At 43.6% G+C, this 26,311-nt stretch overlaps 3 protein-coding genes across 9 annotated transcripts; 1 reads left to right on the forward strand and 2 right to left on the reverse strand.

Moving 5' to 3' along the window:
• Nucleotides 1–465: 465 nt before the first annotated feature.
• Nucleotides 466–15,268, reverse strand: fbrs (fibrosin). Of its 4 annotated transcripts, none has more exons than XM_084170435.1 (18): nucleotides 13,449–15,268; nucleotides 11,270–11,455; nucleotides 10,517–10,552; nucleotides 10,371–10,400; nucleotides 10,200–10,248; nucleotides 8,495–8,843; nucleotides 8,112–8,329; nucleotides 7,598–7,902; nucleotides 7,449–7,490; nucleotides 7,189–7,287; nucleotides 6,990–7,058; nucleotides 6,268–6,306; nucleotides 5,727–5,798; nucleotides 5,167–5,320; nucleotides 4,043–4,123; nucleotides 3,677–3,760; nucleotides 3,357–3,561; nucleotides 466–3,154 (listed from the first exon to the last, which is right to left on the reverse strand). In XM_084170435.1, the coding sequence occupies exons 1-18, from the start codon at nucleotides 13,755–13,757 to the stop codon at nucleotides 1,534–1,536; spliced, it is 3,948 nt and encodes a 1,315-aa protein (XP_084026561.1). In that variant the 5' UTR covers nucleotides 13,758–15,268; the 3' UTR covers nucleotides 466–1,533. The 4 variants fall into 4 exon arrangements, with proteins under 4 accessions (XP_084026561.1, XP_084026560.1, XP_084026563.1 ...); XM_084170434.1 differs by having other exon boundaries at nucleotides 6,990–7,073; XM_084170437.1 differs by lacking the exon at nucleotides 6,268–6,306.
• Nucleotides 15,269–15,774: 506 nt separating this feature from the next.
• On the forward strand, nucleotides 15,775–19,406 carry LOC311136517 (charged multivesicular body protein 2a-like). Of its 2 annotated transcripts, none has more exons than XM_084170670.1 (6): nucleotides 15,775–15,945; nucleotides 17,000–17,167; nucleotides 17,281–17,460; nucleotides 17,664–17,794; nucleotides 18,115–18,176; nucleotides 18,330–19,406. In XM_084170670.1, exons 2-6 carry the CDS (start codon nucleotides 17,000–17,002, stop codon nucleotides 18,449–18,451), a joined length of 663 nt encoding a protein of 220 aa, XP_084026796.1. In that variant the 5' UTR covers nucleotides 15,775–15,945; the 3' UTR covers nucleotides 18,452–19,406. The 2 variants fall into 2 exon arrangements, with proteins under 2 accessions (XP_084026796.1, XP_084026797.1); XM_084170671.1 differs by having other exon boundaries at nucleotides 15,789–15,945; nucleotides 16,980–17,167.
• Nucleotides 19,407–20,750: 1,344 nt separating this feature from the next.
• msl1b (MSL complex subunit 1b) lies at nucleotides 20,751–25,914 on the reverse strand. 3 transcript variants are annotated; one of them, XM_084170561.1, is made up of 10 exons: nucleotides 25,728–25,914; nucleotides 24,575–25,350; nucleotides 24,277–24,473; nucleotides 23,861–24,189; nucleotides 23,654–23,718; nucleotides 23,438–23,505; nucleotides 23,117–23,241; nucleotides 22,886–22,958; nucleotides 22,150–22,205; nucleotides 20,751–21,505 (listed from the first exon to the last, which is right to left on the reverse strand). In XM_084170561.1, coding segments are annotated over exons 2-10 (1,572 nt in total). In that variant the 5' UTR covers nucleotides 25,232–25,350; nucleotides 25,728–25,914; the 3' UTR covers nucleotides 20,751–21,503. The 3 variants fall into 3 exon arrangements, with proteins under 3 accessions (XP_084026687.1, XP_084026686.1, XP_084026685.1); XM_084170560.1 differs by lacking the exon at nucleotides 22,150–22,205; XM_084170559.1 differs by having other exon boundaries at nucleotides 21,419–22,205.
• Between the last annotated feature and the right edge of the window lie 397 nt (nucleotides 25,915–26,311).

A 26,311-nucleotide genomic window follows, 5' to 3' on the forward strand; every position in this document is an offset into this window, starting at 1 on the left:
TTTTAATAATTAATCTTTGTGGACTCTAGGGGAAGGGGTTTGAAAGGTATAAAATGGTCTTATTAAAATAATCGACCCAAATGTCTTTTCCTCCTCTCAGTATACCCTCAGTCCAGTCATGTGTACCGATTCTTTTTTCAAGCCTCCCGTCCCATTCTTCCATGTATATAAATTATCTTTGTTCATGGAGCATCCCTGTGAAAATGACTTGCCGGAAGGCATTCATAGTCCAAAATGTGATGTGACACAAACACCAACACAAACCTCCCTCTGTGTTTTCATCATATATTCAAAGATCTGATCCATGAAGAGGCCAGAGGTTGTTATGGTTGTGTCTTACTCACGTTCACAAGCAATTCCTTTTTCCGTCAAACAACTTTTACTGCCTGATCTGGAACAACTTTAAAATTGTTACTAAGAGGGGAGTGCATTGGTGATACCTGAAACAATGACAAATAACATAAAAACAGTGAATATATTTATTATCATTATAGAAGATAAATGTTAACAATAATAATTACAAAGGCAATTTCACTAGACTACTCTATTAGGGTCCTGCTCATATGTCAAGTCAGAAGATAAATATTGTCCACCGTGTCTGCACAGTTTATATCATCATTCTTTCTTTTAAATACAAGAGGTGGAGCAGAGGTTCTTAGATCACAGAGTGGTGAGGTTGAGGGGAGAGGAGGAGCGAAGAACAGATGTACAGTTCTTTATAGATTTAGAATCTTCAAAAGTTTCATCATTAATCTAGTCTTTTCACAATTACAGAGGACACAAAAAAAGAAAACCATAGAAATATACTGTGCTACCATAATTATTTAGCTCATCCAGAAAACAGCCCAACATTTTATTTATGCAAAGGGATTTATATATCCTATGAGTTAGAACAACAGAAGGATGAACCATTCATGTGTAAAAAATGTGCACATCTCTCTAAGAGTTCATCTTATTCAACCTGAAAAAGCTTGCTTCAAACCTGATCATATTCAAATGGGAAAGCCTTTTCTCTGCCTCTTTGTACAGCTACCATTATTGTATACATCATATGGACAAACAACAAACCTTCTTAAAATAATAAAACACTAGGAAGCACAGAAACCATGTACCTTAAAATTGCACTGACAGAACCATTGTGAATAATATACTGAGTCGCCCCCAGACAAGTCTCCTTGTATCTTTTCCCTACCTTCAACCCCAGCAACACCCTTTGGGGGGGCTCATTGGTCTAGAGTAGGGATGGGCAATTCCAGTCCTCGGGGGCCTGATTGGTGTCACACTTTTGTCCCAGCTAACACACCTTACTTCAATTATCAACTAATCATGATCTTCAGTTGAGAATGACATTTGTTTAAAATCAGCTGTGTTTGGTAGGGATGGGGAAAAAGTGTGACACCACTCCAGCTCCCGAGGACTGGAGTTGCCCATATCTGGTCTAGAGCCAGAGTGAGCTGTGTGTTTCAGGAAGCAGAGTGAGAGCGGCACAGTAATCCTGACGTTTCCCTTTGACTCCTCCGGTGTGTCCCTGTACTATCTGGACTCGCCGTCTTTGTGAGAGTACATAGCCAAGTCCCCGGGCCCACCCAGTCTGCGGGTCGGGGTGGAAGACCTGCTGGTCACAGATGGAATGAGCGGAGGGGGGGCTCCTACGGACAGTGCCCCCACCAGGCCAGCAGGGGTCTTGGCCAGGATGCCATTGGGCACATGGTGCGCGTGTAGAGGCCCCAGGCGGGAGTAGAGGCCAGGGTGGTGGGGCGATGGGGTGGAGGCTCCAGGCTGATGGAGGTGTGAGTGGGAGAGCATCCCAGCGTGCAGCTGCTCCAGGTGGGCAGAGTGAGAACCCGGTGGGAGGTGGGAGCCCGAGAGGTGCGGGTGAGAATGCATCCCGAAGTAGCGTGCCCTCTCAAAGTCTTCCCTCAGGATCTGGGCACGCTGCTGCTCATCCATGAGCCCGCCACCTTGGGGACCCAGCTGGGGAGGGCGGTCGAAGTTGTGGGCCATCAGGCCAAACTCCTGGCGGGCCGAGGAGGCAGACGAGGTAGGAGGGTGGTGGTGAGGGTTGTTGGCAGCCACCGCTGCTGCCATTGCCGCCGCCCTCTCGGCCTCCATGAAGCGCTGGGCGTGCTGGTTCTGGAGCAGCCGGGCCAGGTGGGGGTCGGAGCGCAGCGCCAGGTGGGGGTCCGACCGCAGGGCCATGGCCTCTCGGCGTTGCTGCTGCTGCTGCTGTTGGGCGGCCAGCTCCCTCCATGGGTCCCATGGGAAGCTGTGAGGGTGCTGGCCGTGCCCCTGGGGCTGGCCATGGGGGTGGGTGGAGAACCTCTCTCCCCCTGGACCCACTACTATCCCCCCAGCCCCTTGTGTACTCCCCAGGTAGGCCTCAATGGCAGCCTGCGCTCGGGAGCGCTCCAGGATGGAGAGGTGATGGTGAGGGTTGTGCGGGTTGGGAGGAGGCAGGGGCACCCCAGGCGTGGGAGTCAGAGAGAGAGAAGAGGAGGGGGTGGCAGAGCGGTGGTGGTGAGGGCGGCTGTTGGGCCGATCGTAGTTGTGGCTGGGGGGCAGGGGAGGAGGCAGGGAGATTGGCACGGGCTCCGGTTCCTCCTTCCGCTCCTCCTTGACCTTGACTGGGGGGAAGAGGGGGGGAGGCTTGGGCAATGGGGTGGTGGTTCGGTCAGGCTTCTTGCCCTGGGACAGAGAGGTGACCATGGCTGAGGATAAGGCAGGGGGGCCACCCTCTCTCTGTGAGGTGTGGGAGAGTTCGTTCTGTAGGCCGTGCTGCGCTGGGGGCTGCTGACGGGGGTACAGATCTAAGGGCGAGGGGGCGCCGGGTCCCGAGGGCGGGGGAGTCGTCAGCACAGAGGAAGAAGAGGAGCGAGGCCTGTCTCTGTCTGCTGCAGCCGCTGAGGATGAAGGGCCTAGTGGAGGTGGCCTGGAGGAGACGGAGGGGAGCGGTCTCTTGTCCCCGTCTCTGTCCCTCTCTCGGTCCCTGCTGTGGCTGCGTGTCAGATCCTCAGTGAGACCGCTGGGGCCTCCCAGGGGGCCCCCGTGTCCGTTGATGTGGGAGACAGGGGTGCTGCTACGATGCTGCTGGAGCTTGAGGGACGGGGCGACCGGAGACATCCGCACAGGTTGACGACCATACAGCATATTGTCTCTGAAAAAGAAATTGAGGATAGAAGTTGATCAGTGGTTGTGGGGAGAGATACCAATTAAGCACTCAAATCAAAAACAGTATTAAATGTGTTGAGTAATGTGAACTGAATCAGACAGAAAACTACTATAGAAAGATAAGTTCAAGCATATTTAGGAACTAGGTCGAAAAAAATATGTTAGAGGGCGGGCGTCTGTTGTCTCACCTGTCTTTCTCGTCTTTGATGTGAATAATATCTCTCCTCTCCATGTCCTTCCCCGGGTCCCGATCGTCCCTCTTCTCACCCCCCTTGGCCCAGCTGGGGCCGGCGAAGGGGGGAGGCCCACCGTGCAGACGGTTCCATTGGTCATGAGGGTCGGGTAAGCCCCCGACTGCAGGAGGCTCCTTGTGGCCAAACACTGAGCTGTTAGCTGGAGACGGAAAGACATTGGAATAACGTCATTTTAGTAGACTGCACATATTATTATCCAAGGAGTAAGGACATAAACAATGGTTTCTTTTTGAGGAAGAGAAATGGTGACTCACCCAGCGTAGGGCTCCCCAGTCCCCCGAAGGCACCAGAGCCCAGGGCTCCGAGAGGGGCGAAGGGAGGTGAGCGGCCGTACGGGTCTGCAACACATATGCACATAAACATCAGGACTGATGCGGACACAAACCTTACAGCATTAGACCCCTGGCAATATTCACTACTAGTGTTCAGACTCACTGGAGCACATTAGAGTTGCATGCTGTAAAGGTACTATGCTTTAATTGAATATCTAGCCTAATAAGGTGTTTCAGTGACCTGCGAATATGCAAATCTAAGCAGTTTCTTGAGAGGGTGAATCAAAATGAGAACTGTTTACCGAGGGTGCAAGTGGCACTGATGCGCCCTTTGAAACAGTCTCTTACCTAAGTGTGCTGTTGGAGTGAGGAAAGAGGAGTGGGGCGTTGATGGAGGGATGAAAGGAGATGAGGATGGATTGACTCCACCTGAGGGAAAAAGGACACACCAAAATTACAAATAATATGCACACCTCTACATAATACTTTAAAGGCCCTGAACAGTCATTCTGAAAAGTACTTTCTCTCTCGTAGCTAACTACTAAGAAGTTTGAAAAGACAGGCTGAGTGGGCGGGGAGCTTATATTAATGAGCTCACCTTGACTGACAGCTCTTTGAAACGCCCATGTCAAACAACTTGGATGCAGTGAGCAGTTTTGCAGTAAAATCATCAAGCAAATTTGGTGAACACAAAGCAACTAAACATTGAAATCGCATCAATTATATATTTTTAAACATCTCCCGTTTGGCATGTCTCTTGTCACAGCAGTACTGACGATGTGTTGACAACTGCGTCTGCATTTTAAACAATCCTTCACCCCCCCCCTTTGTTCCATGCTACCTGAAGACCTAGCTAGCCAGTAACTAGCTAACACCAGACACAGATGTAAGGGGAAACATATAGGCATCTTTGCCATAGATGAATAGGGTAAACTTTTAATTATATTTGCTAGCACCCTACAGTGAAATTTTGGCACCAGTAGAGTAGCTTTCTAGCTATATAAACCACGTCCCTCTGTAAACACGCCTTCTCCGATGTTGGTTACAGGGCAGTACTTATTTAAATGAGGTACGAGAATATCATGTTACCATTGGTGTATTAAAATGAGAGTTCAGCTGATGTCCCCTTAATAATGAATCCAAGTGTTTGACATGGGGGATGGAACCCGTAACTTTATGATAAAACTTTATCAAGGTAGAAGCAACAGTCATTTTCCATCATCCCATTTCATGAAAAACATGATTGACTGTTCATGACCTTTAAACATTGCACATATCAGATAGAACATTTGATAAATCTACTATCGATAATAAAAAAATTATAAAACTACTGACTAACTATTTGCAATGTCAAGGAATCTTTCCTCTTTGCCTGAGGTTTTCAAAAAGCCCATAGTTCTCTCTCTATGGTGCAAACAATTGCAGCCCCTTTTCTTCAAACATATCTGGCTAGACAAAGAAAAAGCACCCACCAGCAGCTGTGAAGAGGTTGGCAGGTCGGTTCAGGTCGTGGGCAGAGGGGAGGCCACCTCCGAGGGGCCCCAGAGGGCCCAGACCCCCGGCCCCTGGAAGACGAGCCAGCAGCTCGTTACGGAAGTCCAGCTTGTGAGGATCTGCATGCATCAGCTGAGAAAGAGGAGAGTGGTGCTCAGTCAATGCAATGGCCATAGCATTGTTAAAGTGAGATGAGGGCGCCTAAATAGCAGGTAATCCAAGAAAGAAAACAAGCCGGCAGCCAGTATGATGCAGAAAAATGTAGTGAACTATTTACAGATAACATATACAAAATAATACATATAAATAGGAGCTGATTAGAATATTGTTTCCATATCAGCACGCACAACTGCAAATAACTTTTTCAATAAACATGGACAACTAAACCAATATCGGTACGATTTTTTATTGATTTGATCACATCTGATAAGAATGTTTGAGTTGCTTCAGTGGTCGAATTACCTCGAAATACTTTCTACTACAGATTGGATCAGATTGAAGTCTAATAAAAAGTGTGAAACATTTCACAAGTCATTACCTTCACCTTCTTCTGATGGCTCAGAATCATCCACGCTACCCGTACATGCATAGCACACCACTTCCCTGGTTTCTGTGTATTCAAAAACACATGATTGAATCTGTGATCCTGTTTAGCTTGCATTAAGATTTAAGCCCTTTGCACACAGAGTCAGATGTGATGGTGTTAATGTCTGCCGTATGAAATGTTCTGGCACAGCATAAACATGAGTATGGGGGAAAAGGTACAGTTGAGGTACAGTTTAGTTAGGCAAACATCATTAATAAACAATTATGGGTCAGTTTATTTTTCCTGGACAAAAAAAAACACATGATCAAAATCCTTCTGATTCCAAAATGAGTAATGACGGAAAGTTGCAGAGTTTCACAGTAGGTGTGCCAAAAGTCATAGAAGAAATCAGACTTGGTGTGCAAGGGCGTTTAGTCGAATAGTTTTAAATCTGACCAAGAGTTAGTAGGAAAACCAACAGTACAGTGACAGTATCATAACCCTTTTAAAAATGAAGCATTCAAGGGTTGATAAAGCATCCGACTTTGCTTACATTACTGACTTTCAACGATGTCCAAAATGGATCAGTTAGCTAAAAAAAAGAATAGTAAACCATGTTTGTTAAAGGCCCAATGCAGCCATTATTATAACAATATCAAATCATTTCTGGGTAACAATTAAGTACCTTACTGTGATTGTTTTAAATTAAACTGGTCAAAAATAAACAAAAATAGCTTCTTAGCAAAGAGCAATTTCTCAAGCAAGAATTTTGCTAGGACTGTCTGGGAGTGGTTTGAGTGGGGAGGGGAAAACAGACAATTAGCTGTCATTATAAGAGGTTTGGAACTCTTTCTAATTGGTCTATTAACTAATTTACCGCATGGTGATGTCACCATGAAAGGCCAAAACGCCATCCCACCAAAACAGGCTGAAATTTCAGGCAGTCTTTTCAAAACAGCTCTTACACTAAAAGGGCATTATCATAATTTTCACAATGTCATAGTATTATTCCAACCTCAGTGTGGAAATATATATAAAAACACAGGAAAATCATGTTTTTGACTGCACTGGACCTTTAATATGTTCCACCCTTTATCCAACTATTTGCTAATTGTTTTCCACTCTTTCCTGCACTGACTACTAGGCCCAAGTCTTTGCACATAATGCCTTTATTAGGCACGTGTATCGTCTATCAATACCAGCTCAATCCTATACTACAAGCTTCAGTTGTAACCATTGCCATCATATATTCTATAGTCATACTGAGCATCTTACCCTGGGGTCTTTGGACTGCAGGTGGTGAGGCACAACCCCCAGTCGAGCTGTCATCTCAGGACTCGTTCTCTGGGGGGCAAGAGGCTGTATCAAAACACAGCAAACGCTTCGTCATCTAGACACTACACCACCACAGATCATCATCCATTGACTTGTTTAGGGACAATCTATCAGTGAAATGTAGCTAAACTCCACTCACCTTAGGCTGGAAGGCTCCTTGCAGAGAGCTGAAGGGCCCAGTGGGAGGAAGCACAGGCTGGATGCCTGGCACTGGGGGAGCAGGGTACTGTGGGAAGAACTACATCAGCCACACACACACACACACACACACACACACACACACACACACAGGCTGGTTAAAACGACACTCCCCAGACCCCTACCACATTCATCTCAACAACCACCTCAGAAATGTATAAACAAATACGCCAATTCTGGAGCATGTAAACATAAACTCACAGTATTTCTGTAGAGCCCCTCCAGCTTGCCATATTTTTCAAACTAAAAGACGAATACAAAAAGTGGTAAGTTACATGCCAACACTGGCATTTCAAGGCAGAAGCTGCTCTATGAAACCCAATGTGACAGGGTAGCATGTCATCTCTTACCAGGTGCTGAGGCGGTGTTGCGGAGGCGTTGGGGTGCAAGAAGGGGGTGAAGTGTTGGTGTGTATGTGTGTGCTGGTGCTGGTGCTGGTGGTTGTGCTGGTGGAATTGGAAGGCCAGGGGCTGGATGCTGGCCTGGGAGGAGCGGCCTGAGGAGCCCGAACTGGAGCTGGCCCCCGACGGACCTCCAGGAGTAGAGCGGCCTGGCCCGCCACCGTTAGTCTCAGCCCCAGGGACGCTGCGGCGGCCCTCGCGGTCCTGCGAGGCCAGGAAGTGAGAGTTCAGGCCCTGGCGCAGCAGGTCCTGGTCTGTAGTAGGGGAACAGACAGAGCAGAATGGAGTTATTATTATTAAATGAGCACAAATAACTCATTTTACAACACCGTGACAGTAAGCTGTCCAAGTACCCAAATGAAGCTAATAGCAGACCTGATTGGTAAATAAAAAACAAACATTTGCAATTATGGTTGAAAATAAAGGTGAATAGCACTACATATTGGTGCCAACTGTACAGTACCTGCTCCTGAGTGGGACGTGAGGAGAGGAGGTGGAGGGGGAAGCCCAGGGGAGGTGAACAGGTCACCAGAGCCGGCACGTGAAGGGGGGCATAGAGATCCGGACGACCCTGGTACTCTCATGAGGGACATCGACATACCGGTAGAGGGAGTTGGGGGTCGCATAGACGACAATGAAGAAGCAGCAGAAGAGGATGAGGGCTTGACTGAGGTACCGTTCCTAAGGAGAGTAAAAACAAGTTTAGACTAGAAAAGGTACATTTCCTGAAGAAAATGTGTGTGCTTGCTTCAGCTGTCTAAAAGTTGTAGTAGTGGAAGTAGTCGTTTTTACTGCAGTAGTAATAGTGCTGACTGCTAGGCAGACCTGGTAGTGCCAGTGACTGACCTGTTGTTGATGCCCATACTGTAGATGGATGGGTGTCGCCCGGGGAAGGTGAGGAAGAGCTTGTGTTTGGAGCGCGGCAGGCTGGGGTCGTGGTGGGGGCGGTGAAGGCCGTTGCTGCTGCCGTTGAGCTGGCCAGGTCGTGAGACCGTTGCCGGTGAGAGGGACGGTAGGCAGGAGGAGGTAGACAAGGGCTCGGGGTAAGGCGGCTCCAGGCTCCTCTCCTGGCTGCGCTCCAGGCCAGAGACACGTGGGGTGACCGCCAGCCGGGAGAGGCCACAGCGGCCTGGTACTGGTAGTAGAGGGCAGCCTTTTCCCATAGAGGCAACGCTCACAGGGATAGGCTCCATAACTAAAGGGCGAGAAAGAACTGCATTTGAACCAAAACGGAGAAGAAAGGACACTGCATATCTTCAAATGAGTGCATACTTTGTATCACACCAATGGTCCAAATGTGGAATCCGTACCCTTACCTATGTCATGGACAGTAATGGTTTGAGAACATTCCAAGATTTGAAAGATACATCAACATTACTAGGCAACTCCTTTTTTCTCTATTTACAATTTAGGTCAGCGATGCTGGCCTATGGAGTCTCTTGGGAAACCCACCTACCGAAACATCCAATAATGGGATTTATAAATCAATTATCTGGCATCCCGAAAAGACTGATCTCTATAATATATAAACACCTTTTGGAAAGATCATATTCTGAGTTAGCCTTTAAAAGGTATGGTCCACAGATCTAATTGAATCTGAACCACCCTTTAACTGGAACAGCATATGGAAAAACATTAACTTGGCATCCCGTAATCCGAACCACCAACTATACATTGTGTTTTTTCACAGACTGTATTTAACACCAAGGAAACGTTTTACGATAAAATTAGCCCCAACTCCCAACTGTTCAGTGTGTCCCCTAAATCAGGTAGGCACATTCCTTCATATGATGTGGGAGTGCCGTACAGTTAAAAGCTTCTGAGGCAAAGTTACTAAATTAATTTTAGAAGTGCATGAATTTAAATATTCAATGCTTTCCATCTATTATGTTACTTAACAATGATAGTTCATTGAATCTCTCAATCAGAGAAGAATCCTGCTGGAAGACAGCACTGCTGCAAAAAAAGATGTTGGCTCTTAGATGGCAACCACCTCACTCTCTCCCATTTAACCAGCGGACACAGTTACTATTAGAAGTTATTACAGAATTATCAACAGCGAGAACTAATGGTAATAGTCAAGGAACAATTGAGGCCTGGACAAATATACTTGACTCTAAAGAACAATCTCAGCTAAAGCCCAACACAATTATATTTATTTATTTATATAGACTTGTTACTTTCTTTGCTTTCAGGCCCACGGTTAAGGGGTGGTACGGGGGAATGATAAGCAACCTCTGTTGCTGGGTGGGATGTAAGGGGTGGGGGGGGGGCATGCTTTCTTCGGGTCGGGATGTGGTGGTGGGTGGGGGGGATACGGACAGGTGGATGGGGACTGAGGGGTGGAATGGGTTATCTTCGTATGCACTTATTTGATTGTTTTTGTACCTTTAACCCCCCTCTGAAAAAATATAAACGACAACTGAATAAAAGGTTGGTCACAAAAAAAATTAAACAATGAGTGCATACTGAAAACAAAGTCACCAAATGACAAGAGCATATTTATAAAGCAAAGGCATACAGCTATGGGAATGCGAGAACAGCATTTTACCTTTCCTGGTGCTGACAGTGAACATTGGCTCCATGTCATTGTCAGAGGCCTAAGGGGATGAGATGAGAGGAAAACGCAATAGGTCAATCTAAACCTAATCATAAGCAGGAACAATAGTGCTCCTCCCAAATGAATCTTAATTTTATGTGGTTTGATTCAAGCAGTGCCCACCTTATCTGCTGACTCGCTCTCTGTGTCACACTAAAAGAGAACATACAAAAAAGCTACATTTAGGTGTGCCACAACGTTCATAAAACCGCAGCTGTATTCTATGGACAGCTTACGTACTGTATAAATAGAAGTATAAAGAAACTTACGATGTAGCCTGTCTCCAAGAAGAGGATGCCCCCAACCTAAAAAAATGATAACAGTTAATATGGAAAATTGATGGTATTCACCTTCAACATAAATGTTGGCCCAAGCCTTAGGCAGAGCAGGTGGGACATCACAGGTTAGCCATGATCTGTATCCTGAGTCTTCCAGAATCACGTTGTACTTCTTCCGCAACTCTCAGCCTTGTCGTTTTGAGGAGGGCGCTTGGCTTCAACGTTGTAGATGGGTTTATTGAGTTGCTATTCTTGCTTTCACATTCTTTGGATATGACTATTTCAGTATTAAACACCCTTGAATGTTCTAATTATACTGTGTAGGCTAACTGTTCGCTAGGTTGGGATGCATAACATCTGAAAATCCATTGTCAATGAGCAGTTGTACTCCAGATATAGTTTACCCATCGGCAGGGTATTTAGCAACTTGAAATAATCTTAAAGTCTGTCTGACCTTGAGTTAATAAATCCCCATCGTTTCATCAAAAGCTAGGCCGACACGGTGCTAAAAGGTGTCACTATTAAGTGTTACTCAGCCAGTGCTCTTACTAGGCCTGTAGGCTATTACAAGTTTATAACTTCAGTCTGAATATTTGAGATGGACAGGCCAGCTAGTTTCCAAAAACATGACAAACAGGTCACAATAGCATTTAGACCAGACATGCAAATACAGTGCTTAAATGAGTGACTTTTAAACCCAAATGTGAGATGACAACCATTCCGCCGGTGTCTCATGCAGCTTACCTTCACCTCAGTCTTTCTTCTCTTTTTTCTATTCCTATTCCAACAGCTGCGGGAGAAGCTGGGTAGGGCCCCTTCCTCGGGCTCTGAGAGGGCCCCTCTGCCATTCTGCTTCGGGCCCCTCTTCCTCTTCCTCCCCCTTCCCATGAGCATGGCGGCACGTTGGGTAGGCTTCATGGAGCAGTCCATCTTGAGAGAAGATACATCTCAGTGTTAAACAAGAGGTACAAAACTGTTAGGTTTACTGAAACAATGTCAAACGTGTTGATTGACTTCCTAGTATTTGCCTGAATTTTGCACTGGTTTAAAGCAGCTCGTGTTCTGCCTTGACTGCCAACAAGGACCTTCTTGCCACCAACATTTAATTGGCCAAAAAACAAAAGGAGGAAGCCTCGACTGTGAGAATAATTTTTGGGGGGAAATTAATAGCAGTCAGTGATGACTTGCCCGGACACGATTTCAGACTGGTTAAAATGATATTGCATGTTTTAGCAACTCAGATTTGGAGGTTTTGTCTAAAGTATGGGTCAGTGCATGGATACTGGATTGGTGCCATTCAACTTCCCCCAGAGCATGCTACACGACATGACCAAAAGTATGTGGACACCTGCTCGTCGAACATCTCATCCAAAATCATGGGCATTAATATGGAGTTGGTCCCCCCTTTGCTGCTATAACAGCCTCCACTCTTTTGGGAAGTCTTTCTACTAGATGTTGGTACATTGCGTCAGGACTTGCTTCCATTCAGCCACAAGAGCATTAGTGAGGTCGGGCACTGATGTTGGGCAATTAGGTCTGGCTCACAGTCGGCGTTCCAATTCATCCCAAAGGTGTTCGATGGGGTTGAGGTCAGGAATCGGTGCAGGCCAGTCAAGTTCTTCCACACCGATCTCGACAAACCATTTCTGTATGGACCTCGCTTTGTGCACGGGGGCATTGTCATGCTGAAACAGGAAAGGGCCTTCCCCAAACTGTTGCCACAAAGTTGGAAGCACAGAATCGTCTAGAATGTCATTGTATGCCGTAGCATTAAGATGTCCCTTCACTGGAACTAAGGGGCCTAGCCCGAACCATGAAAAAAAGCCCCAGACCATTATTCCTCCACCAAACTTTACAATTGGCACTATGCTTTGGGGAAGGTAGCGTTCTCTTGGCATCCGCCAAACCCAGATTCTTCCGTTGGACTGCCAGATGGTGAAGCATGATTCATCGCTCCGGAGAACCCGTTTCCACTGCTCCAGAGTCCAATGGCGGCGAGCTTTACACCACTCCAGCCGACGCTTGGCATTGTGCATGGTTATCTTAGGCTTGTGTGCGGCTGCTCGGCCATGGAAACCCATTTCATGAAGCTCCCAACGAAAAGTTATTGTGCTGACGTTGCTTCCAGAGGCAGTTTGGAACTCTGTAGTGAGTGTTGCAACTGAGGACAGACGATTTTTCAGCACTCGCGGTTACGTTCTGTGCGCTTGTGTGGCCTACCACTTTGCAGCTGAGCCGTTGTTGCTCCTAGATGTTTCCACTTCACAATAACAGCACTTACAGTTGACTGGGCAGCTCTAGCAGGGCAGAAATTTCACAAACTGACATGTTGGAAAGGTGGCATCCTATGATGGTGCCACATTGAAAGTCACTGAGCTGTTCAGTAAGGCCATTCTACTGCCAATGTTGGTCTATGGAGATTGCATGGCTGTGTGCTCAATTTTATACAGAGACTAGTCATTGTTGGTATAATGTCAAGCCGATTCCTAAACCTTAACATAGCCTAGGCTATTTGTATCAACATAGGGTGCTTGGTGTACACAAATAATTAAGGTTGTTAAGACACATCAGTGAAGATCATTGTATTTGATGGCCTTCATTGTGGTTGTTGATTGGATTGCTTCTCCTAATTGTTCAAAGTGTAAATGAACTGAATTGTAAGAAGTTCAAACCACAACTGATTCACACCTGGAGGTGTGAAGGGATGTTAACCAAACTAGTTCCAAGGTGAGACTAGTGTCCAAGTAAAGACAAAGAGATAGCGGACAATCCACTTCTGTGGAGACCTATGGGTGCCTCCAAAAATTGTTGATGTGTGTTAGTCCGATTTATTCCAGGACCAAATGTTATTTACATTGAAGTCCATCATTTCTGAGTATTGTGTTATGGGTAAGATTGTGCTCACATAAGGAAATACACTTACCTCCAGGGCCTCAAAGCTGATGAAGCTGGCAATTGAGAAGCCATCGATGATGTCCTCCTCGCAGGACACCGACACTCGCTTCCTCCGCCGAGGAGGCCTGTGTCTGGGGCCGGCGAAACCGGTTCGACATTCTCTACCTCCAGGACCGAGGACAGATCCTGACCCACAAAGTTCCTTTTCCGAGCCCGATGAGGGAGATGTGGCCCGCTGCTCAGCGAGGTCTACTCTTCTCCTGCACCGCTCTCTGTCTCGTTGAGAACGGGAGCGTCGGCTCTGTCTGAACCCACTACTTCGAATCGGGCCTTCCATGTCAATACAAACAGCACCAGTCCCAGTCTGACCAAAGGCACTTGTAAAAATCCGGCACGGTGGCACTTTCCTTAGCCCAAAGCGAAACACCAAGACACAGGCCCACAACGGAGCCCCTGTTTAAAATGGCGTTAATAGTAGTTATTATTTAGCGTCTTTTTCGGACAGGATGGCATCTGTGCCTTTCTCTCGGCGAACTTTGACTGTCATGTCAATGCACAAAGATGCTATCTTTATTTCCAGAATTGGTGGTATTACTGTTCAGCAGGAGTAACCCCAAGAAGCTATTGTCAAGACATGGCTGATTCTGTCTCCAAAGCTAGCTGGCAAGCCAAAAACCAAATATGCGTATGTAAACAAAATCACTAACTCTAGCTAGCCAACTTACGTAGTTAACTGTTATTCACCAAAAACGTGTATTTTATAGCAATGTTACATTTACTGATGTAATACTGAAACGTAAAGCACACCCATCTCGTTCCCATTAAAATTTCGGCACGAGCTGACAAATGAGCTAGCTAAAATCGCTCATTAGCTAATGATAGCTTAACTGCTAACTAGCTAAATGGACGATAGCTCGCTAGATAGCTACCTGCAACGGCAAATCACCAGAGTAAGATATAATGTGTTGCATAGATATAACTGTTTAGCTAACTCATTTAGCGCAGCCACACAATTACTGTTATTCCAAGCAGCTAGACAGTTAACTGTTTTTGTAGCTAATTAGCAAGCTAACTTTAGCAATACATGAGAATTATGTTCACTTACTAGCTGCTACTTAGGCTAATGCTACCTAGCTACCATTTATTCAAGTGCTTTATTATGCTAGCATTAGGTAGCTAATTAGTTAGCCACTTTATTGTAAAACTCAATGTAACTAGTTATCACGGAGTAGGCAACGTTACTAGAGTAAAACGCATTATTTAAAAACCGTCTGAAGTATTGATTTGCACAAAATTCATAACTACCCTTCAACAGCTGGGAGTAAAGCTAGCTAACATTCTTTTTCCAGCCTGACGATGGGCCCGATACGAATGGTTGAATTATCGTAAAAGAAAGATCTACCTGGCTAACTAATCCACTTTTTTTGTTTTGTTTACACCAAGACTGACGTTATATGGCGACTGTTTGGCCACCCACCATCCGTGTGTTATCGATGTGTCTCTTCCTACACGAATTTGTTTTCGCATCACCACCATTAAAGACGAAATTATTCAAGGCCCTACTGAAGCCTCGGTCTTGAGTTCCATTGATGAGGGTGTCGACCAAGCCCCCGGCAGAACAACTCCGTCAGCGGCCCACACCATAATCCACTGTGTAGGGGGAAGTTATTTGCCGACGTTTCCGGTCAAACCAAATCTATCCTGACCACAGTCTTCAAATACACACAAAATAGCACGATTCTCCAACGACCTTATTATATTTTTAAACAAATTGGATATGAAGATTTAGGAGATACAACCCTTGACAGAAGTGCATTGTGTGCTTCAGCGAGTCCTCTTCTTCTATCTGGGTAGTTGGGAAATTGATACCACTGCAAGTGCCTTGCTGCCGCCAAGTGGACATAGTTGGTCTGAACATGTCAGGGTCTGTTTTATCAGATTTGTGAAACAAAATGCATTTCAAACGTTGCACTTTATGGATTTAACGTTAAGTCGTTAACTTACCACCTATTGATTTCACTCTAAATGGTTATATAATAAAGTCACTGGTCTGTGTCTGTGACTATCGCACTATGAACATGAACGCCATTACTTTTTGGTGCGCTCGTTTTGCAAGACACCGTGCCACGAAATTATTAATAAACATATCAATAAAGGGGTAATACTGCCAGTCTGTTTATTGATTGTCTCTACCAAATGTGTTTATGTATTGTTATACTTACTACACAGTAGTGAATATTAGTAATTTAACGATTTAAGTGGAAACTCTGCCTAACTGGGACATAAACGGCAAAAGTCTCCTTCCAAAACGAACGAACCAATGGCATTTATGACGCAAAAATCATTATTACGTCATATCCTGCTAGGGGATGAAAGTGGAGATATCTTTATGCGGAAGTCCATTAAAGAAAACAAGTAGGTAGACTATTCCCGAATTAAAACCTTTGAAGACCTCTCAAACGGTATTTTCCTTTGCAATTGTCATTATATTGACATAAACAGACCTACGAAAGACTTCATACACGGTAAGATAACATGGAATAACTAACTTGTTGCTATGACTCAACTTCTTAGCAGCTAATGTTAGCTAACAAGGAAGCAAGCGTAATAGTTTAAACAAAGACATTACTCTGAGGTTTTAAGGTTCTTCTCGCCAGACTAACGTAATCAGGCCCATGCAGTTATGCATATGCCTGTTTGTTGAATTATTAGACTCCTATCAATAACCTTATAGGGCAATTTCACAACTTTAACCTCGTTTTCATTAGCTACAGCACAATACCAGTGTTTACATACGTGAAAACGCTGCATTTCTGTTTTGTAGAAAAAAATATAAAGTTCTATCAGTTGACATCAAAAGTTAAAACATTATTTTCAAACACTATTGCCCTGTTCAAAACAACTGAGAAGTCAGAAATCTCCGACTTTAGTGCGTTCAAGACAACTGGGAACTCAGGGGGAAAAACGAGCTCCTACTGGAAAAAAATAGTTTTGAACTGTCATCGAAGTCGGAAATTGGGCATCTTATTAGAGCTTCCACTTTCCGACCAGAGAATCACTGACGCCATGATTTGACCTCGTTTTTTTTTGAGTTCCCAGTTGTCGTGAAAGCACCATTTAATCCTACCTTGTGATGTCACAGAGAAGCATTTTTTTTAGGACCTTTCTTATTTTTGGAACCACAGATCATAAAAACGGGCCATTTACACACGTAGACACTGGCATGGTGCTAGAGATAATGATTATGAGGTTGAAAAGTGACAGAATTGTCCTTTAATCTTGAATGTTAAAAAGCAGTTTAATCAGGGTCCAGTTAGCTAGCTACAGTAACTGTATCTGATGAGAAGTTGGCTAGCTACATTAGCTATAAACAAGAATTTGTGTATGCACGAACTCTCACAAACAAACGTATGCATAAAAGTACCTAAAATGTGTGCCTCTTCAGGGGAAAAACTGGCATATTGTAAGTAATAATGACTGACAAGAGAGAGGTAGATTTGGATTGAATATGTAGCCTAATTAATTCCTGTGTTGAAGCCTTACAAATATCTGTTTATAGTTCCTCTTTTTGTTCCTAAGATGGAGTTCCTGTTTGGGAAGAGGAAGACCCCGGAGGAGATGCTGAGGCAAAACCAGAGGGCACTGACTCGGGCCATGAGAGATCTGGACAGAGAGCGACAAAGACTGGAGCAGCAGGAGAAGAAAATCATAGCTGACATTAAGAAAATGGCCAAACAGGGACAGATGGTGAGAGAATAAGAGGGCAAAGATAAGAGGCTTTAAAGGGGAAAAGTCTTGATGCTTTAATATCAATCGTTATGCTTCATTTTAAAATTCTTACTCCTCTGTTACCATTCCAGGATGCTGTGAAAATCATGGCAAAGGACTTGGTTCGCACAAGGCACTATGTGAAGAAATTCATTATGATGAAGGCAAATATCCAGGCTGTCAGTCTGAAGATCCAGACTCTCAAGTCAAACAACAGCATGGCACAGGCAATGAAAGGAGTCACAAAAGCCATGGCTACCATGAACAGACAGGTGATCATTGTTTCATTGTTTCATTGTATCATGTGATTAATTCCTGTTAAAAACACAATCCAATTCTGTTTTAGAGGATAACTTGCCATTAGAACTGTAAAACACTAATAATAACCCAAAACGTTTGTAGTCATTCTTGTTACCAGTGAATTGTGCCAATACATTCTATAGGCTCACGTCATATGTTCACTTCCCCTACACAGATGAAGTTGCCACAGATTCAGAAGATCATGATGGAGTTTGAACGACAGAGTGAGATCATGGACATGAAAGAGGAGATGATGAATGATGCCATAGATGATGCCATGGGTGATGAGGATGATGAAGAAGAGAGGTAGGGGGTTCATGACAGAAATTTCCAGCCAAATCATTAAAATCTCAAAACCAAATCAAATTTTATTTGTCACATGCGCCGAATACAACAGGTGTAGTAGACCTTACAGTGAAATGCTTACTTAAAAGCCCTTAACCAACAATGCAGTTTTAAGAAAAATAACTGTTAAGTAAAAATAAAAAAATAAGCCTGCACTACCTCAATTTGATCACATCGTTATTCGTGAATGTTATATTAAATTGTACTATTCATATTTTTTGGCATACTTTTGTTAGCTGGTAAATCTATGGAAACACTAACTCTCACTGTTTTATTTACAGTGATGCCGTTGTGTCCCAAGTGTTGGACGAGCTGGGTCTCAATCTCTCTGACGAACTCTCAAGTAAGGAATACAGTCAAGTTATTGCGCTTGCAGTTAGTCAAATTTACAACTGCATTCACTACAATGTTGTAGTAGTGATACAGCTGGTTGTCACTTCATCAAGATTCCTATGTATACTGATTGATTGGATTGATTTCCTTGCTGTTCATTTAGATCTGCCATCCACGGGAGGTAGCCTCTCCGTGGCAGGTGGGAAGAAAGCTGAACCCCAGCCAGCCCTGGCAGATGCAGATGCTGACCTGGAGGAGAGACTGAATAATCTCAGGAGAGACTGAGCGTGGAAAAACTGGCACACAACAGCACTTTGGCTGCCTGGCGTTAATACAGATACACATGTTCTCAGCAACTCAGATCTCTGTATCTAGATTTATTTGGGGAAGAGAAGTGGAGGAACACTGGAGGGTTTCAGTGAGAACTCCATGTTATTACGGTATATAGCTTTTTTGTTTGCAAGTATTGATATTTTTCGCTTGCAGTATGTTATCTTTTATCAATGACGGATCAGAATCATTATCCATACCACAATTGTTCTCTTAAAAATATGAAGCATTCTCTTTAGGGGGAATATTTTAATGAAGTGAGTTTAAATACACCCAAAGGCATGCATTACACTCCTTGGGTAAATTGTACACTAATGATTTTAAAGTGAATTTAGACTATCCTGTTAAAGTAAACGTTTTGTATATTTGATGTACAAGTATCACTACATTTGTACAACATTTCAACTTTCAGAGTTGTGTGCCTGAAGGCATACAGTACACATTATCAGATATAACATTATTAACATGATTTAGTAATGGTTTTACTGTTTGTTACTTGCTTGCTTTTGATTTACTTTGAGAGTTTGTATAACATAGGGATTCACAGAGGTTTCAAATTATTAATGGGACTGCGGAGAAGATGCTGGTCATTAAGTATATCCTTTACATTATCGTAACATCCTTTGTGTGAGTTAAATGACAAATAGGTAAATGGATTCGACAAAAATACTAAAGTGGGGTAAAATGTCTACCGTGTGGCAAATTTTCCTACATGTCAAATGTCCGAAAGGGGGCACTCGCTTAATGGTGCCTGGTAAAACTGAAATAACCTTTTATCCTAGGACTGCAGACGTTGTGAGTTTTCATGATAATCAACGTAATATTTATCAAAAGGTTAGAGGGTATGGTGGTTTATATAATAAATTATTTCCTATTTTGCCTTTATTCAATAAACATTTTTTACATTTGACAGTAAGGGGTAATTGTCTTACTTCAATACCTAGAAATGTGATAACATTACCCCCCCCCTGACCACAACATTTGGCTAACAAGATCAATCTCATTTATGCAGTGGTAATAATACACTAATGCTCCCATTATTTAATCTTGCTTAAAGGTCTATTAACCACTCCATTCACATTGCTGCTGCTTTGTTTCATGGTGTGTAATGTTTGTACTTACATGCCCATGTTGTTCAAACTCAGGTTTCCCAATAGTATAATTCAAAGAGTTTTCTAAGAATGTTTGCACTCCATTTCTCTCATGGATATGGCTTACCATTATCAATCAATTTCAGAGCTCATCAATCTACATATCGAGAAGACTAAGCTTAATGTTTTTCGTTTTATTCCAAAACAAACTTTTGTAAATTATAGTCAACATACAATCAATTATCATAGAACAATAATACTGAATGTACTCAACACAAACATTTAAATAATACAAAAATAACAGCCATGTTTTTCATATTTACATTTGTTCCTGAAAGCAATGTACAGAACAATTTCGCATTATTTCAAAACCAGCCTGTATTTTGTGGTCTGTAGCGTTGGAGAGGCAGGAAGCCATTGAGCCAAAAGTAAAACTTTCAAGCGATAACACATGACAAAACACAAGCTTAACATCCCCAGGAGCTCGATACCAATATTGTTAGATATAGCTAGCATTTAAGGGAAGGAAAATACCTAGCATTACGTTTGAGTGCTCTAGCTGATTAGGCTACTCTAATGCCAACCCATGTTTTTTAAACTTCACAGTAGGACTGATATCTACATCTCAGTTATCTACTGCAATTTATTGTGATGTACTGGAAAAACATCCTAAAATGAAAAACTCCAGCAACCAATGAGTCATGCTTTCGAAATTAAATCAGATATTACTCTTCTCGGAATTGTACTAAGCGGAAATGTTTCATTTACAGCTCTACCATGCTGATCGTTGCTATCGTTTGGAACAGATTTGTCACCTCAAAAAAGACCATGCAGACTCGCATAATAAAATCATGAGAAAAAAAACAAAAGTGCATACTGTAGAAGACCAAAGGTTTTGAAATCAATTTAACAGCCAATTTTGTCTGCCAAGAAGTACTCAACCAACTTGATTTCATGATGCAAAGTATGGACAATCATTTTAGCAACAGAAGAGGACATTTGTTATCTTATATTTACTGCATTTGTTATAAAACTTACATGCAGAGTGAGGATCAAACACATATCCACACTTTAGTGCACAATAATAAAACCTTTCACTTGAAGCAGTGTCCACACATGGAAATATTATTACAGTTAATACACAGACAGGAAAAATAGTTCCGTTTCAATCTAAGCAAAACACCGAGCATGTAAACGCCAATGGCGCTTCCAGCACACAGGGTTAGTTGTAGCAATTTGCATATTGTACAATTCAAGCACTGCCAATCAGTCAAATCAGAAAATACCACTTCTCTTCTTACCCTTTAGATCACAGTCCCCAAGTTTCTAAGTCAGGTTGACAACTATGTAATAAGGTAGTAATAATCAAAAGCTACATATTTGAGTGATGATGCAGTAATTAAGTATTACATTACACCGAATTCCAAAATATTTGGAAATGTTTGTGCTCCCAGGTTTGCTTCACAGAACATGCTTATTACTAAATTGTTACTACAGACATACTAAGTAACTATTGTGTTTTACCTTATAATCACTTAGCTGTTAGTAGGGGGGCTGTTTTCCTAGGGGGGGGGGTACAGCTTTTCATTCATTTTGAGTAGTATGGGCACCAAATGTACCATAGCTAGCCAATTTGGTAGCCATTTTCCCCAATCTCCAGCAGCTCCTTCTCCAGGCCAGCTGGCAAGTGACACGGGAAGACAGTGGTTTACTTTTCCACAGACTACTGAGAGTAGTGACAGCCTAAACCCACAAAATAAAACTTTTCAAGTCTGGGAAAGGAAGGGGGCTCTCTCTCTCTTTTGCTTGACACACGCAGATACCACCTCACTTCCGACAGGTCCGGTGTGGCGTGTGTTTCTTGGGCACCTCGATGCGGCAGCGGCTTCGCTCGTCAAGCCAAGGCAGGTCAAAGTTCCTACAGCGGAAGACACAATTCAGAAATTGAAAAGATGACTGGAGGAATCAAGGAAAGGGGAAGGTCACCGGGAAAATTGGACCCTTGTAACCTGAAAAGCATTTCACATTGGGTTATCATCCAATTGGCACATCATGTGTTGAATAAAGAGTCTGTAAATTGTTTTCAGACTCATTCTATAGAACAGTGTTGTCTCAATATGCAGACATGTTGATAATAATGACTGTTAGAATGGACAAATAACATTTCTTATCTATGAAAATGCGTTTTTGTATAGAGAATTTTTTTGTCTTTCTTGTCCATTTTCTTTAAAGGATTTGCAAAACTACTGGTATATAAATATCCAGTCAATATTTACCCCTTCAGATTATATGTTAAGGCTAAAGTCCCTTTTTTTTTTATTCACCATGTTGTCTTGAAACTGGCATTAACAATCATTCTTAAAACCCTTTTTAAAATTTACACCAGTGTGCATTCATATTGCCCTCTTTTTCTAAATCATTAGAGCTATGCCCTCTTCTTTGAGACCAGAGGAACGAATAGGCAAGAAAATGCTTGCCTTTGAGACAAGTGTTTTGGGTGTAACATTTTCGGTTTGCTTAAAACTTAAAAATACATACTTATGGGGAAGAATAAATACTTGCATTTTGATGAAAGGTCTTTCTGTGAAACTCGCCCTGCCCCGCCACCATGGTACCATCTTGAAAAATAAATTATGCATAGTAATGGATGAACTCAAGCTAGTGGGAATAGTGACTTACATACCTAACTTATCCCCTAACTCACTGTACAAAGAAATGTCCAGCGACAAGCCTAACAGAAAAGTGAACCTATAGGAAAATTTCAAAACCTGACTAAAATAAATAACAAATGGACAAACAAATAACATCTCTGCAAACGAATGGTATATCAAATTATAAACTGGGTGGTTCGCGCCCTGAATGCTGATTGGCTGACAGCCGTGGTATATCAGACTGTATACCACGGGTATGACAAAACACTTATTTTTACTGCTCTAATTACGTTGGTAAACAGTTTATAATAGCAATAAGCCACCTCGGGGGTTTGTGATATATGGCCAATATACCACGGCTAAGGGCTGTGTCCAGGCACTCAACTTTGCGCCGTGCATAAGAACAGCCCTTAGCCGTGGTATATTGGCCATATGCCACACCCCCTCGGGCCTTATTGCTTAACTATATCCTTTGAATGAAAGATACACAAAAATGCATAGATGTGTTTGTTTGGACCAAGTGCTTGGAAAAGGGTGCCATGATGTGTGATGGGGATGTTTTCCTCTATGTTGAACTGAACCTACAACAAGTGTTGCAGTGGACAGAGAGAGGGGCAGAACTACCGGTGGTGGAAATCATTACTTACTGTTGAGTGAGCTTCGGCAATGGCCGGCCAAAGGCCACCACAGGCAGGAAAGGGGTGATGATTATGGACTCGACTAGAGAAGGGAAAGAAAATGAATCAAGTCTGTCTGCACGCAATGAAAACATTGCTCGTAAAACTTCTGTAACTACATGTCAGTATTAAAGGTGGTGCAACTTTACGGTTCTGAGAAGAAAACATATTTAGGACAGCAGATGACGTGGCCAGTCATACCATCCTCAGTGTCCGGGTAAAATGACGAGACCTCTGGCTCACTTTCCTGGATCCCCTTCTTCTTGTTCATGCGCTGCTGCAGACGCTGAAACATGCGCTGTTCGCGTATACGCTGAATGTCCCATCTACAAAAAACAGGACACAGTTACGGAGGGAATGAGGGGAAGATGAGAGCGCAAGGAAAGGATGAAAACGCTGGTGGCTCAATGTAGTAAATCAAGATTGAATTACACAAAACATTAAAGGAGCCTTAGTGAGTGAAGATAAAGATGGTTCATGAGGCATTGAGAGTAACTTCGAAGTCATAAAACCCATTTGTACCTTTTTCTCCTCTTCTCATCTAACTCCAGCTTTGCGTGGCGCTTCAAAAATACACTGTCGTCCAACATCTTGGTATAACAACACAAAAAAACATGGTTGATGTGGTTAAGGACCATTTGCATGGATAAATGGTGAGGTGGATATTGTGTGTGGCATTACAGGCTTTATTTCTAAAATATTCTGTAATTGTATAGCCAGTGTGCTCTCCTCTCTAACCTCTGGGATGTCACTGGCAGCCTCCTCATCCAAGGGCTCCATACTGTTTTCCCTCCAGGAGGGGACTGGAAGACAGAACAGTGTATAAGAGACATATGCCTAATTACGACACTACTTGGATTTCTACATTATTATTCATTGTGAGGCAATACTACACAGCTTTACACTTGGAACTGAACCACTGGCTTGTGTGGTGGGTCTACTCACTGGCTACAACCTCCTCTTTCTTCGGAGAAGGGGACGGCTCGCGCTGGGGGGAGGGGGGAGGCTGATGCCAACGACACAGGTACATCTCAGTAGTCGACATGAAAGGGAGCTCCTCCATCCGAGCGGTGAGCTCCGGGTCCTCATTGCTTGGTTGCAGAGTATCCCTCTCTACCGCTGACCGACCAAACCCCATCTTCTCTGGGGTCTCTTTACTGCGCAGCTCCCTCTGATGTGGAGACCCAGCTCCACACTCTGACTTAGAGGCGACGAACTTGGAGCCTTTGCCTCCTCGCGACTTCTGGATTTTGGAGTCCAGGAAGCAAAATTTCCTGCATGGGCAGAGCAGAGATATTAGTGAATGAAAGATAGTTTGACTGAGAATAAGTGAATGCAGAGTAGTATTTGGGGTCTGTTACCTTTTGAGGCCTTTGCCGCCTCGACTGAAGTGGAGTGACCTAGGGGTGGGAGTCTGTGGGCTGTCACCCACTTCTAGATCCCACAGGTCCTCTTTATCTGGGGTCCAGGGCTCTAGTGGCTGAAATAGGCGCTTATCACGTGGGTCCTTCCTCGTCAGCTGCAAACGGCGCTCCATGCGCTCAATACGCGCCAGCAACTGTGTATGCAGACATGTTTTTATAAATGATTTGGTTCTAAAGAAATGACAGACTTACTGTCATCTAAAAACAATTAGACACTTCCAGATACCGTGCATACCGTCTCCTTGTCCGCTTTCAGCTCATCTATCTCCTTGTCCTTGGACTGCAGCTGTTGTTGCTGTTGTTCAATCAAGTCCAGCTGAAGCAGGAGAATCTGCTGGAGGCAGGTGGCCTGTGTGTGGGGGTTAGCAGGGGTTTTCCTGATGTTCCTCCACTTGCCCTCTGTGCTGAGCTCAATGGATGCAGTGTTGACAACTCCTCCAGGGGAGACCCCTCTGGTGCTCTCAATAGTACCAGCATCCTTGGAGTTATTGTTCGAAACCAACTCTGTATTATCCATACTGTCACTCAGAATGAGTTTACCTTTAATTGGGATTCCCTCACCCCCCATTTGTCTGACGGAGGATGACAGCACCCCTGTGCTTTCCCAATTGTCGCCTTGAGCCAGTGCCCCTCCCGCTTTATTTTGAGCAGCCACTGGGGCCCGAATGATGTAATTCTGGTCTAGGATCTTTGTTTTGCTGAGGAGCTCCCCTCCAGTCTTGTGGATGGCCCCATGTACGTCATGGACATCTATGACAAAGTCACAGGATTCTCTCTTGATGGTTATTGAATTCACGACGTTTGCAGTTCCCACTTGTGATTTGTCAAAGTCAAGTTTCTCTGTGTCCAGCTTAAATCCTGCATTAGCAAACAAAGTGGATCTCATAGTCATGGCGAATAAAACGCAGGTGTTATTGAACTAACATTACATAATAACTGCTTTTTCTGCAAAGCAGTCAAGTGTCATTGAAGCCTATTTTCTGTTTCATTGAGCCTGGATCAGACTTCGTCCTGTAACAGAAAGAAGTGTTATCAGTATTGCAACCAACATAATTAACAGCTAACGTTAGCGGGTCTAAATAACAGACGAAAAGTGCTAGCTAGCTACGCTGGGCACCATGTTGCTCCATCACTGGCAACCTCGACACTAGCTACTACAACTGACTGACACATAAAATACTGCACTGCGCCTGACTGCTGGGCTTCCTTTTCACCAGCTAGATATCTAAAAACATACACAATTTCAGCTAGCTAACTTACTAACTGTACTGGACAAACAAGGTAACAAAAACTCTCCCAGCATCTAGTTAGCATTTAGTTAGCTAGCAAACTAGCTTGCTACGTAGGGTCTATTATTTTATAATCGGATAAAAATATAGTTTGCACACCCTCATGGTCCTGCAGAAGGGTTTGGTAGCTAGCTAATTCTACTGAAAGCCACAAAGACGCGCGGGGATATCGTTTGGCTAGAGTGGCTCGTGCTTTAACAAGTGCTAGCACTTCGACATTTCCTCCATTTTGGTCCTGCACGCGTTGATGAAAAACATAACAGTATAGACTCCTTTCTGTGTTTGCAAACATTGCCGCACGAGGGCGATGCGCGCAAATTGGTGGCCGAACAAGGGGGAGTTCTTATAGAACGCCAGCAAAAAAAAGAGCCTCTATTTACATGTTGCGTATGAGTGAATTTCACACTACTTTTGGATTATAATTGGATTTTAAGGATCGTATGAATGTCCTGCTTAATATAATGTTTGTGTCATTATCGCAAATCAACAGCATTACACTTAAAAAACACTTCAACCAGTAAAATGGCTCTTTGGTTAGCTTTTGCCACAACCTATATCAATGACCGTTAGCATTCTAGCTAACAACTGCTGCATCCAAAATAGTTATTTTGCAAAGATCATAACCAAATATAATCTTAGCGACTGTTCAAGCAAGAATCCAAACATCATTGTAAGCGTATGAG

The sequence above is a fragment of the Coregonus lavaretus genome (genome assembly GCF_964263955.1).
Source record: "Coregonus lavaretus genome assembly, chromosome: 1".
In the NCBI taxonomy this organism is placed as follows: Eukaryota; Metazoa; Chordata; class Actinopteri; order Salmoniformes; family Salmonidae; genus Coregonus; species Coregonus lavaretus.

What these genes read in the sequence shown, in the direction of transcription:
- fbrs (XM_084170434.1), bottom strand. Translation starts at nt 13,757, where the DNA reads ATGGAAGGCCCGATTCGAAGTAGTGGGTTCAGACAGAGCCGACGCTCC. An exon ending in TCAGCTTTGAGGCCCTGGAG is followed by an intron (nt 11,456 to 13,448) that starts GTAAGTGTATTT and finishes TCTTCTCTCAAG; the next exon opens with ATGGACTGCTCCATGAAGCC. An exon ending in AGGGGCTCTACAGAAATACT is followed by an intron (nt 7,288 to 7,448) that starts GTGAGTTTATGT and finishes TGGCTGATGTAG; the next exon opens with TTCTTCCCACAGTACCCTGC.
- LOC311136517 (XM_084170670.1), top strand. Translation starts at nt 17,000, where the DNA reads ATGGAGTTCCTGTTTGGGAAGAGGAAGACCCCGGAGGAGATGCTGAGG. An exon ending in TGGCTACCATGAACAGACAG is followed by an intron (nt 17,461 to 17,663) that starts GTGATCATTGTT and finishes TCCCCTACACAG; the next exon opens with ATGAAGTTGCCACAGATTCA. An exon ending in TCTCTCTGACGAACTCTCAA is followed by an intron (nt 18,177 to 18,329) that starts GTAAGGAATACA and finishes CTGTTCATTTAG; the next exon opens with ATCTGCCATCCACGGGAGGT.
- msl1b (XM_084170559.1), bottom strand. Translation starts at nt 25,231, where the DNA reads ATGACTATGAGATCCACTTTGTTTGCTAATGCAGGATTTAAGCTGGAC. An exon ending in TGAAAGCGGACAAGGAGACG is followed by an intron (nt 24,474 to 24,574) that starts GTATGCACGGTA and finishes CTGCATACACAG; the next exon opens with TTGCTGGCGCGTATTGAGCG. An exon ending in GGCGGCAAAGGCCTCAAAAG is followed by an intron (nt 24,190 to 24,276) that starts GTAACAGACCCC and finishes CTGCCCATGCAG; the next exon opens with GAAATTTTGCTTCCTGGACT.